The sequence below is a fragment of the Enhydra lutris genome, unplaced genomic scaffold, assembly GCF_002288905.1.
Source record: "Enhydra lutris kenyoni isolate GAN:26980312 unplaced genomic scaffold, ASM228890v2 scaffoldscaffold11, whole genome shotgun sequence".
Taxonomy (NCBI): domain Eukaryota; kingdom Metazoa; phylum Chordata; class Mammalia; order Carnivora; family Mustelidae; genus Enhydra; species Enhydra lutris.
Window position 1 is genome coordinate 38,113,241 of NW_019154095.1, and position 12,264 is coordinate 38,125,504.

At 53.4% G+C, this 12,264-nt stretch overlaps 1 protein-coding gene across 1 annotated transcript; it reads right to left on the reverse strand.

Annotated features, from left to right (window-relative positions):
• Nucleotides 1-2,058: 2,058 nt before the first annotated feature.
• LOC111144482 (secreted frizzled-related protein 1-like) lies at nucleotides 2,059-8,804 on the reverse strand. Its single transcript, XM_022498783.1, has 3 exons — nucleotides 8,261-8,804; nucleotides 2,982-3,059; nucleotides 2,059-2,189 (listed from the first exon to the last, which is right to left on the reverse strand). The coding sequence occupies exons 1-3, from the start codon at nucleotides 8,802-8,804 to the stop codon at nucleotides 2,059-2,061; spliced, it is 753 nt and encodes a 250-aa protein (XP_022354491.1).
• Between the last annotated feature and the right edge of the window lie 3,460 nt (nucleotides 8,805-12,264).

The window sequence follows — 12,264 nt, forward strand, 5'->3', positions numbered from 1 at the left end:
TTTCTCAACAAGGCTGCATTCTCCAGGATGCTGAGAAGGGCAGAGTTAAGCTCAGCCCCTGCAGAGTGGAGGAAAATAAAATCCTATTTATTGCCTTACAAGAACATCAGAAACAAAAAACCAAAAAGTCTCTCCTGCACCCAGTTCAAAGAAGCCTGGCATATGCCATACCCGTGCTGAGGGGATAAATGCCTCATGGCAAACCAGTGGCTGTTCATCTTCTCTTAAATGAGGAAGGCAGCATGCCAGAGCATGGAAGAACTCCGAGTGGGAATGTCAGATTCCTTATTTATGAAGTGGACTTGATATGATGACCTGTACGGTCCAGGAGGACCTCAGACCTTCTCTGAAGCAGAGAAGAAAACCATCTCAGGGCAAATGGAACACAGTCTCAAACAACCCATCAGTCAGATCCGCCAAGACCTGACGAGCTATTAAAATAAGATCTACCCCTCGCTCCTATAAACAGTAAGCAAGTGGCTTGCTGACTTAGTAGGCAGCTACTACAGTGGGCAAGGACATCCGTCCCAGGGAGTTGCCTGAGCACCCTCTAGACCCCTGCCCTACGCCATGGGGTCAACCTTCCATGTTCAAATTCCTCCCCAAAGCCTGCCTCTTCGGCCCAATTCCGGGGAATGTCTCTCATGGACCTAGTTGCCACAAAACCCTCAGTGGCCAGAATTTTGGTAAGTGGGAGTGGAGGGAGGAGGCCTGACGACAAGTTCAGGTTGGTGAGTTCCAAAGACTCCGAGCATAAAGACACGGATTCTCTTCTCACAACTCCTTAACATTAACTAGGCCTTGAGTTCCCACAGCCCCCTCCTCAGCTGGTGAGTTCTCAAATGATGCCATGATTAGTGTTTGGTCAGTGTTTAAGAATTTTAATTAAATTGTAATTTGCTCTAGGTAAGTATTTTTGAGTATGGCGTCTAGCACAGCCCTTTGCCCTCCAGAAATGTCGAATGGATACATGAATCAATGAACAACCAGATACACTGGATTTCAGCTCCTGACTAGGAAGTCATGGCAGATCAATCACCTCCTCCACTCTCTGAGTTCCCAAGCTTTCCATCATTCTTCCCTCAGAAGCTGAGCCTGACGGAAGTCACAGGAACATAAAGCATCAGCTAATATATTACCTTTCAGAGCTTGCTTTAATATGGTTTCCTGGATTTGCGCAAATATCAGCGGGCCAACTTCTAAAAGTGAGTGTGCTCCTTTACAGTATCTGAAGAGGATCCGGGAAATCGAAACCTGGCCCTTTGGTTGTCCCTCGAAAGGATTCTTTGGGCTCTCGGCCATATCTCAACAGATTCTTTCTGCCCCAGCCACACCGCAAAAGGCTTCTTGTCAGGATTTCTGAGAGATTTTCTTTTCTCTGTCCCAAATGCACCTTTGGGAAGGAGTCTCAACCCCATTTGTGGAAGAAAAAGCATGTTGCTAACACAGTATGGGGCTGTGCACCCACAGACGCTCCAGTGGGAGGTCTGCCGGCTCAGCTGGGCTCTCGGCACCCCTCGAGGAAGCAAGGGCAAAAGTACTCCCGGACGATGGAAGGGCCACGGAGTCCGCACACGTGACCTCAGATGCCTTCTACCCTTTCCCTTCCGGTTCATTTAAAACGGCAACCAGAAAAAAAGGAGGTGCCTCAAAGACAGGCCGGAAACTACACCCTAGACCAATCTTCCTAGAGGTCCCGCAGGCCCCCGCCAAGGGCAATGGAGGCCAAGATGTCTCGTGCACAAACAAAGCACACAAGGCGTATCCATCCTCAAGACGCTGTCTGGGGCAAAGGGTCTGAGCTCTCCCACATCTGTCCTCAGTCACGAAGACAATCCTGAGAATATGCATGTCACGGGTACAATTTCCTTCAGCTTGCATGTGCAGGTCACATGCATGTGAATCGGACACAGCCCTTGGCCCGTGCAAGAAGGCCTTTCTGTATGCTTTATTATGTTTGGTTAGTGAAAACATGGAATAGGTCACCCTGAACGGCCAAGGACCCACGTTACCTACCGTTCTGCTCTTCCTGTTAAGAATTCTGCAAGAACGCCCATCTCAGAGACACACGGCAGGCATCTCGAGAAAGGCACCGCTCAGTGTCCGGCTGAACCTTCCTTCAGCAAAGCGGGCCTGGTCCCACAGGCAGAGCCAATTCTCGGCATCCGCATGAATTAGAAGGAGGCAGCCTTCCAAACGGAGGTGGTCAACATTTACCGTTCCCAGGGGAGACAGGCTCAGGGTGTCTGGAGCTGTTCAGGTCTTCTATGAGGCTGCCTACAGGGGGTCATCCCTGAAAAGCCCCCTGAGATCTGCTCTCCAGACCGCATCCAGCACTTCACCTGGGGCTGTAAGGGCTGATCTGGAATTAACCCGGAGTGGTTTGGGAAGAAGGGAGAGAATTCCCACTACTGGAGGGAGATCACTTTTCTGTGTCAGGAAGGACCTGATGGGGACCCCTCTGAATGCCCCAGCGGCTGGACTCCCCTCCCCAGGTGCTAGGGGGTGCAGATGGGCAGGAACCTGTGCCACATTTCAGAGCCTGGGTAGAGAGGTGCTGACACCTAGGGGTGGATGGAGAAAGAGCCAGTGTGGAGGGAAGGCCAGCCAAGCAGCTGGTGGGATCTCCTGGGTCCGGCTCCTGGGAGCATCCAAGGAGGGGTGTCCCTCCCTATCTCCTCCCTCTCTGTCCTCAAGTCCGCCACCCTCCACATCTAGGGAAGGTCCCCAAAAACCTATCCAGGAATCCTCAAACAGAAGGGCAGAAGCCAAGTTTGACTTCAATGAAAATAAGCCCATTCTACACCCTCTCCAGATTTCCATGGGCCTGAGAAAAGCAACCATTTTGGGGAGAATGAAGGGACAGAATATAAAGCTCCAAAAAGAGGCACCCACAGGTTCTCTGCTCCCCAGGGACACAGACCAGGAGGAAGCAGGGACTAGGCCAAACCTCCCAGGGGTGGCTGGGGAAGTCTTCTTACCAAACTCGCTCGCACAGAGATGTTCAATGATGGCTTCAGATTTTAACTCGTTGTCACATGGAGGACACACGGTTGTGCCTAGGAAGGGAAAGGAGGAGAAAGAGGAGCCATGAGTGACAGAGATTGTGATCTGGAAGGAGCCAGCCCTGGGGAAGAGGTCAGCCCTAGGACCAAGCTGAAAGTAATTAAAGGTCTTCTGGAATTTCTGAAGAGCAGCTGGAGAATCAGAGTCCTGGGGCCCTGGACCCAACGCCAGACAGACACAGCCTCTTTCTTTCTTTCTATCTTCCTTCCTTCCAAGATTTTATTTATTTATTTATTTGACAGAGAGAGAGGGAGAGAGAGCACAAGCAGGGGGAGCACCAGAGGAGAAGCAGGCTCCCCGTAGAGCAAGAAGCCCGATGCGGGGCTCGATCCCAGGACCTCAAGATCATGTCCTGAGCCAAAGGCAGACGCTTAACAGACTGAGCCACCCAGGTGCCCCCAGACACTGTTTCTTGAAAACCTGGGGGCTTGAACTGTGGAATACGGCACAACCGTTTAACCCAACCTTATCGGGGCAGCGTGTGAACTGTGGCTGGACTGGGAGTGCTCACCTATTCCAGCCGTTTGCTTCTGGTTCTTTCTCCCCTCGTCCTTAACTATCCCTCTCCGATCCCTGTCCCCTTTCCCATTCCCAAACTTCCAAAGGGACAGCAGATCAATCTGACCTGCTCCCTAGGAGCCAAGAAGGAAACTCACCAGACACACCAACTCAAGCTGCCGGCCCGAGCACCCCTCTCCAAAAGGGCTATTGCAGTGCGAGTTCCTGCCTGCGCTGGGCTGGGAGGCAGGAGCAGCTGGGTGGGGCTGGGGCTGGGGCTGGGGCAGCGACAGGCGAGAGCTGCCAAATGGGAGAGCCGGGAGGGAGGGGGGAGCAGGAGGACCCTCTGAAGGCGTTTTCACAACACTGTGAAGTGCTTTGAAGAGGAGGGGTGTGTGTGTGTGTGTGTGTGTGTGTGTGTGTGTGTGTGTGTGTCAGGCATGGCACAGGGGAAGCAGACTTCTGAGGCCAGGGACAGAGGCCTCCTCCAGGCCCAAATGCTGCTGGAGGGGGATTCCCCCAGGGGGTAGAGTGCCTCTGTGGGAGGACAGGGAAAAGGCGGGACAGTGGACTCCCCAGACCATCCCCTCCATCATCCATCGGCCACTAGGAGTTTAATCCATGATCTAGGAAATCTAGCACATTCGAAGGTCACCCACCCCTGGCAAAGCACAGAGGGGCCAAGCCAGGGTGGCGCTGAGAAGCAGAGGAAAGTCACCCCGAAGTACAATGGTAAAATTGAAGGCCTTTTGTCCTCTTCCTCCTCCTCCTCTGTCCTTTCCAGTGGCCTCCGTGGCAGAGTCTCCTGTCCGTGATGTCCCCTGGGGCTCATCACCGTCACCAAGGTGGTAACACTATGGAGGGAGCTGCACAGCCCTACCAGGCCAGCGCTGCTCCCTAGGACATACCCAGTCCTCAGCCGGTCAACCCCACTTCCAAGCAGGGTCCCCCTGTGGCCCAGCAGGGACCACACCCTTTCATCTTTCTTAGGATTCCTCTCCCACCTTGGCTCCATACCCAGGGCCAAACACCATCTAATTCTCAGTGCGGCAAGAGCCACAGCCACACTCCAAGCAGAAGACTGTGTGACTGTCTTTTGGCCCAGAATTTGGAAATTTGCTTTTCAGCCAGAACTTGAAATTAGGTCCTGGAGGTAGTTTTTCTGACAAAGGGAAAAACTTACCCAGAATTTTGCATTATGGTTCTTGCTTCCTTGGGGAGAAAAACAGGGAAAGGAGGTCCTGAAGTATGGGAAGGACCATGTTACCTATCCCAGGAGGGTGAACCGGGCTTTGGGATTTTCCTTGTTTTCTCTTTCTTTTCTTTTTTTTTTTTAAGTAGAAGTTATCACACTGTAAGTTTCTATGAATATAATCTTGACTGAACAAGTAGCAGGGCCCCGGCAGTGAGACTATCAAACACTGTCCCCAGGGCACACTCCCGTCACCCCTCTGGACCCTCTGAGTTCCCCGACAGGCTCTGTAGCCAAAGGGGGCATTTTCCTCAGGCCCACCAATGAACATTTGACCTTCAGCGCCTCTCAAGGTAGAAACAGCTCACAGGGTGAGCTAACCCCTATCTTGACTTTTCTTATGGCTGACTCTGGAGTAGCTTGATCCAGGGAAAGGAGGAATGTGTAAAGCAATATTAATCTATGCCCCCTCTGGTGTGTCCTTGGGGCCCTGCAGGCCACCTCTGTAGGAGAAACCCACCATCCATCTGAGAGGTAGAACTAAACTGCTGTTTGAAGGGAGATTTAAAATAACGTTTAAAGCAAGGGAACCCAAAACTGAAGAATTTTGTGTTTCATTAATATTTTAGGGGGTGGAGAGGAGATGACAGTCCAACACTAGAGTCACGATTAAGTGATTTTTTAAAAATCAGGACATGTGCACACAGTGCTCTCTCTCTCGCTCTCTCTCTCATACACACACACACACACACACACACACACACACACAAAATAAACACACACAATTACACACAAACTTTCTCCCTCACACACACAGCAAGTCTTCCCTGGCCAGCTCCTTCACATCCTGAGACAAGACCTTCTGGAGGCTCCCGGGAGACAACGAGAGCACCGTGGGCCCTGCAATCCATGACTAGAACAGCCAGACTGATCTAACACGCAGCACATCTGAACAACAAAAAAATTAAACTAAAAATATAACCTCATTTCATACAACTTCAATCAGTGAAACCTGGCTGGAAGGGGAAACCACCATTTCCTGGCCTGGGAATGGGTAGATCTAACGTAAGCACAAGATGTAGAAAGAACTTTCCTGGAAAGTTGCTAAAGTTATGCCTTTCCTATGCCACACAGGGACAGTTGATGATGTAGCTGGGGTGTCAGACTTTTGGAGGGAAAAGTATCTTTTGACTTTTCTCTCATTATCAAGTCGATCTTTACTAACACAAGGATCTTAAAGTGTGCCCAATACCCCCAAAACATGCCCAATTACGTGAAGAGCATGCCAAGATATGCATTATGCCTTGAAAATTTGGCTTTAATTTCAAAGACTAAAGAGAAGGGAGAATAAAAGTAGTACCTATGTATTTATTCTCACCCTAAAGTACCAGTTCCCATTCTGGAACCCAAGCCATAAGCTCATGAGGACTGGTAGTTTGATCTGTCTCAACCTGCCCCACCACAAACACACACACACACACAGCCCTCCCACCTCCAAGCTCAGCTGGCAATGGCCATGTGGCCTCTCTGGGCAGAACCTCTCACCAAAACCAATGAGGGGAGAACCAGTTCCCAAGCCGCACACCTGATGGGTCCTCTCAGGGCTCCTCTCTATTCGGGAGCTGGCCTTGGGAGGGTGCTACCCAGGCACTCAGGGGCTGGAGGGTAGGCGAGGGGAGGATGGTACCAAGGCCCAGACTCAGGAGGGGGCAGTCCGGTGGAACAGCAGCCCAGGAGTCAAAGGCAAGCCAGCAAATCTAGGATATCCCCCCACTCCACTCCAGCCTTTCGGGGCAGCGGGGTGTTGGGTTGGGTCGGAGGATTCTTCCCGTTTTATCCGTAGGCACCTCAGCCAGTCCCCCATCTTCCCCGTAAAAGGTGTTCCCCCAAAGGTCTCCATGTGCAAGGGCTGTTCCCAAAAGACAGCTGGGGGTGGAGCAGAGGCCTGTGGAGCAGAATGGGCTCATCTCCGGGCGGGCCAGCGGCCAGCCAGCGAGGAAGGGGAGAAGGAAAAGCCTGTGGGCTGTAGAGGATGGCCCCACACCGGCAGAACACGAGTGCTTTGTTTGCTCTAGGTAACCGCTTAGCTCTTGCTCCAAAGGCCGGCAATTCCCCCAGAGGTTAACCCTATGCAGACACCCAAGAAGTGGCCGGTGCCCCGGCCCCCCCACAGCCAGACTGCCGCCTCTCCCACCCGCCAGGGGCCCAGGCCACCTGGGACACTTTGGACCAATCTCCTCCCTCCCTAGAACACGCAGGAGCATTTGAGGCTTGCTTTCCCCATACTACTGTCGTCACACTGGAAGAGTAAACTCTTCAGAGGACATCTCCCTTTTAGGCATCACTTCAGGATGAACCAAGTCAGCCAACAGCCCGACCCCCACCCTAAACCCCTTCCTCCAACCCCCTAGGGGACATGGGAGCCTATGCTCAGGGCGCCTAGGTATGGTTCCCCATTCCGGACTATAGTACTATGGACACATCTTTCTTTCAGCCTCAACTCAGCTTCTGAAGAATTTGCTCCTTTAAAAGTCAAGCCACTGCACTGGATTTTTTTTTTCTTGTTTGTTTTGATTTGTTTTTGTTTTTGCCTCTCCGGGAGGGATTCTTTTTTCCCTTCCCCTCCAGAGCTTCCCTTTAAGTGGGAGGGGTTCTAAGAGGAAGCGCAGGCCTCCTCCGTGGGGCTGTTAGGAAAGTCTCCAATTTGCGTGGCCCCACTCCCCAAGGAGAGATGAACAATGAGCTAATTGCATTTTTATCTTTCTAATTACCTGAGGATTTGTGTAAATGGGAGAAGCAGGGGGTATGCAAGAATGAGAGTACACGCTTTCCAGCCCCCCAGCCTCCCCAACCCTGAAAAGGGTGGAGAAACAGAAATCCTGTTTCTAAACTTTTTTTTTTTCCTCAGCCAGTTCTGCAACCCTCCCGGAGCTACTTGGCTGAAGGACTAGCTAAGGAAAGCCCGGGAAAGGGGTAGGGGGGGATTTTTTTTAACCCTCATCCAATTTATGAAAATACACAAAGCTGCGCCTTAGCATTTTCTCGGCCTTTCTGGGCTTTCTACACTTTGGGTTTGGGGTTTTGTTTTTTTTTCCCCCTCCTGGGGCATCCCGTCTCGGTGTTAAAAACTTCCACGGGGACTCGGTTCCCTCGCAGAGGGAACAGGCTTTGTCTCAGGTATGAAAAAGCGAGCCTGGATCCCAGGAACAGCCGCTCCAGCACCGCATCGAGCTTGCGAGGGGCCCAGGCGCAGCCGCCGCTGCCGGGCAGGCCAGCCGTGCACCTAGGTCGGCAGAGGTGCCAAGCGACACCTCGGACGAACGAGAGGCTTTTTAAAAACTCGTTCCGCACAGCTTGCGAGCGACCTCCAGGAAGCGCGTCCGAACTCCGGGGAGGAGCGGCCGGGCGGGAGTCCGAATGGCAGGGGCTTTCCCGCGGCGGGTCCCCGGGGCCCCAGCCCGCTGGGGCTGGGGGGCTCGCGCGCGTGGGAAGGGGCGGCCTGACCTTGGGGCTTGGAGGCTTCGGTGGCATTGGGCGGGGTCATGGCGATGCAGACGTCCCCCTCAGGGAACTTGTCACACTTGAGCATCTCGGGCCAGTAGAAGCCGAAGAACTGCATGACGGGCTCGCACGAGTCGCGCACGGCCTCGCAGAGCCAGCGGCACGGGTAGATGGGCCGGTCGAGGCACACGGGCGCGAAGAGCGAGCAGAGGAAGACCTGGGTGCCGATGTGGCAGTTCTTGTTGAGCAGGGGCACCCAGCTGCTGGCCTGCTGCTTCACCTCGGCCATGGTCTCGTGCTCCAGCAGGTTGGGCAGCACCATCTTCTTGTAGCCCACGTTGTGGCACAGCCGCAGGTCCACCGGGATGTCCACGCACTGCGGCGGCTTGGTGTAGAAGCGCCCGCTCTGGTAGGAGCCGATGTCCGACTGGAAGCTCACGTAGTCGTACTCGCTGGCCGAGCCCGCGGCCAGGAGCCCCGCGGCCAGCGCCAGCAGCACGCCCGAGGCTGCCCAGCGGCGGCCCCCCGCGCCGCGCCCGCTGCCCATGCTGGCTCGGCGCACTCGCTCCCGCGACGTCGGGGCTGCCTCGGCCGCCTCCCCGCGCGCGTCCCGCCGCAAACTTCCAGCGATCTCCGGGGACAAAAGACGCCGTCCCCAGCGCTGCCCGGCTCGGTGGCCGCGCGCTCCTGCCCGGTCCTCGGCGGGTGGCGGCCCTCGGCCTGCGGCGGGAGCTCGCGCGGGGAGGGGAGCGCGCGCGGCGGCCCGAGTGCGGCCCCGGCTCCCGAGCGCGCGGTGGGCCGGCGGGCGGGCGGGCGGGCGCGCGGCACCTACTCCCGAGGCTGCAGGACTCGAGTGCCCGGTGCTCCTGTAGCAGCTCCCTCGGAGTCTCCCCGCGCAGCCAATCAGCTCCCGGCTGCGGCGAGCCGCACTCATTCCACACGTCAGTCACCGGCGCAATTCACCAATCGCTTCGCCGGCAGGGGGGTTCGGTCGACTAGAACTCAACCCCGGTCAACACCCCTTAAAAAACAAAACCAAAATTAAATAAATAAATAGCGGAAGAAGTGGGGAAAGGAGAGGAAAAGAAGAAGAGGACAGGGAGAGAAAGAGGGGATGGATTTTAACCCACTGAGCCACCCAGGCGCCCCAAGAGGGGATGGATTTTAAAAAGAAAAAGGGTGTGGGGTGGATAAAGAGGGGGAGTTAACGCTGGTCCACTTGAGTTGGCTGGAAGAGAAGCAAGAAACCTTAACAAGTACAAATCCACGCGATAATGAAGACTTTTTTTTTTTTTTAATGCTTTTTCTAATTTCAAGCAGCAGCCCACCAGACAAGCAGCCCACCTCTTTGGTTTTGTCCTTCGTAGCTACAATACAAAAGCAGACGGTTTGGGACAAAACCCAAACCGGGGCTCAGGAAGGCTGAACCCACCGAGGTCTGCTTTTAAATCGCCAGCCAGTCCGGCTCTCGGCTCCCGCAAAACCAAGGGGGAAGGTGTAGATGGGGCTGCTCGCGGGGTTCAAAAGGCAGCACCTTTCCAGGTGGGACAACCAGACGACGGTGGCCCTCAGACAACATGGGGGCCCTGGGTCCTTGCTGCAACTCCGCTCCGTGCGGGAGGAAATATTGCCCAGGAAGGTGTTAGCTTTGGGAGGACGAAAAAAGGAAGTTAAAGAAAAGAAAAAGAACTACTGGAGTCCCAGCCTGATAGCACGTCTGGTGTGCACACATAGACACATTGACATGTTTGTGGTGTAGAAAGCCAAAACATTAAAAACACATGTGCACTTATCGGTGGGGCTTGTGTAAATAACAAGCCCATCGCTCAGGCACACATGCTCCATTCACAGCTGGCTCAGGAACCTCAGGTCAAAACCAAGGGTCCCCATCATAGCAGAAGGTGAAAAAAGTGTATTAGCAGAAACACAGCTAGGCTCTCTCCCCTAGGAAACCCCCTCCCCCAAAGAAACAGAAGTCTCCCCAGCCTCCCAACACCTGGAAATTTTTTGTATATTTTGAACATCACCCTGAGAGGAAGGGTCAAGGTCCAGAGAGCTGGGAGTATGACCATGACTGACCCCAGGGACAGGTGACAATGGCAAGCGCCTATGAAGTTGACTAGGTCTCCACCCTGCTCGTATCTTGAAGTGCGGGTGGAGGGGAGGCCAAGGATGCCGAAAACCCGCATCTGAGCAGTGTGATACCAGCCCATGTGGCAAATGGGCCACAGAGCTCAGAGCTCAAGGCAGACACCATAGGAGGGGCTGCCTCACTGGGCCAGCTTGTTTGTAAAGCTCTGGGGAAGCTTGCTTTGGACTCTGCAGACCTAATTTCTTGATGGACAGATTCCAAGTAAAACTACCAGAGTTTGTGAAGAAGTGAGCTTCTTTTCTTAAAGCACTCATGCCCATACAGAGATTATGATTCCACTGTCCACCCTGGAAGCATCTGCAATCGGTCGGCTGCACTGTCATTTCCTGGCTCATGAAAGGTGCACCAGAATAAGAGGGGCAGAATGGAGGGAAAGAGATGAGAGCCACAGACCAAGACTTTGGATGGCCAAGGGTTAATCCCTAAACAATCGGCCATGCTCAGCCCCAGAAACTGGGGAAGACATTCCTCACAGAGAATAGACTGCAGGAGACCGGGCAACTGTGTGTCTCAATTCGAGGGGCATTTAGAGAAAAAATGCTGTTTGGTAGGGGGTCTTTCTCTTTCCTACAGCCAGGCCCTGGGTCCCGAGCCAAATGCGTCTGTTTACTCCCGCATTGGAAAGAGTTGTGTTTGCAGATAACATCCTCTCACCTCTGAAATCCAGGCTTAGCTGACCTCACACACATGTTTGCAGTCTCCCCAGATGGTGGAAAGACTTGGGTTGGGGTCTGTCCACCATTAAAATTCTGAAAAGTAGCCCAGGTGACCGCACCTCCCCCAGTCTCAGAGGGTCTCAAGCCCGGAGTAAACCTCACAGTCCCACTTATGAGAGGACCTGGCCCACACCTGGTTGTCCCTTGTGGACTTTGATCACCTCTAGCTCCTAATTCTCCATTCCATCTTACTGCTCAAGAGAGGGGCCTCCTGAGCCTTACCAGGGATACAGCTGTCTGGACGACAGACATGGAGTGTGGGATAACCAAGAACCCCAGAATCCTAAACCCGGTATACTCCTGGCTCCTCCTAGGTCCCAAGGGGAAAGGAAGGATGACTCAGTCTCAACACCACTGATAGACCTGAACCCACACCTGAGATTTTGATGAATGACTGCCTGCTGCTAATCAGTTCATGCATGTACTATATACCAGCACTGGGCGGGATAGCCTGAAGACTGCATTTTAGAGGTGCCTACAGGTTTTTGTAGTTGGATTTTGGGGTTTTTTGCTCCTTTCTCATATTATCAAAACTTTGTGCTTTCCCTAACGGCAACAATGTGTGTATGTAGAGGAGAAAGTTCTAGAGCAAAATTTCTTTAAACATGCTATTGACATGACAGAGCTCCCAGAAATCAGGGTTCTAGAGCAGGAGATCTGCGAGCCAGGAGGCACACCTTCCCTCTTTGCATGGTGTAAATGAGCAGGGGGAAAATACAACTTTAAACTTGTGTTTTTCATTTCAAAAAAGTTCTGATTTTCCCACACTGCCAGATGCCTATACATGAAACTTGGAAGTACATTCCCTGTTGCTTCCTTGCACCAGCTTAAGGAGGCAATCGTTGTCTTCCCCTTGCCCAGAGCTGAATGTTGGGGCCCAGCAGAGCTAAAGAGGGGCTTCCCAGGTGCCTACCTAGTGGCTTCCTCCCACACACAGAGCTCCTTCCTGCCCATTCCTAGAAAAAGGCGGGTGGGAAGGGGAGTGCTTTTCAGTCTCTTCCTCCTATTCTGTCCCATTATCCTATCACTAGTGGTCTTTCTGACACTCCAGAGCTACCCAGAGCATCCCTCCATCAGCCGGGAGCAATGCAGTAGGGCAAGAAGGTGTCCTGCGTGTAGCTGGGTGGTGGTGGGTCTGA

What these genes read in the sequence shown, in the direction of transcription:
- LOC111144482 (XM_022498783.1), bottom strand. Translation starts at nt 8,804, where the DNA reads ATGGGCAGCGGGCGCGGCGCGGGGGGCCGCCGCTGGGCAGCCTCGGGC. An exon ending in CGAAGCCTCCAAGCCCCAAG is followed by an intron (nt 3,060 to 8,260) that starts GTCAGGCCGCCC and finishes TTCCCTTCCTAG; the next exon opens with GCACAACCGTGTGTCCTCCA. An exon ending in TCTCTGTGCGAGCGAGTTTG is followed by an intron (nt 2,190 to 2,981) that starts GTAAGAAGACTT and finishes TCCGTTTGGAAG; the next exon opens with GCTGCCTCCTTCTAATTCAT.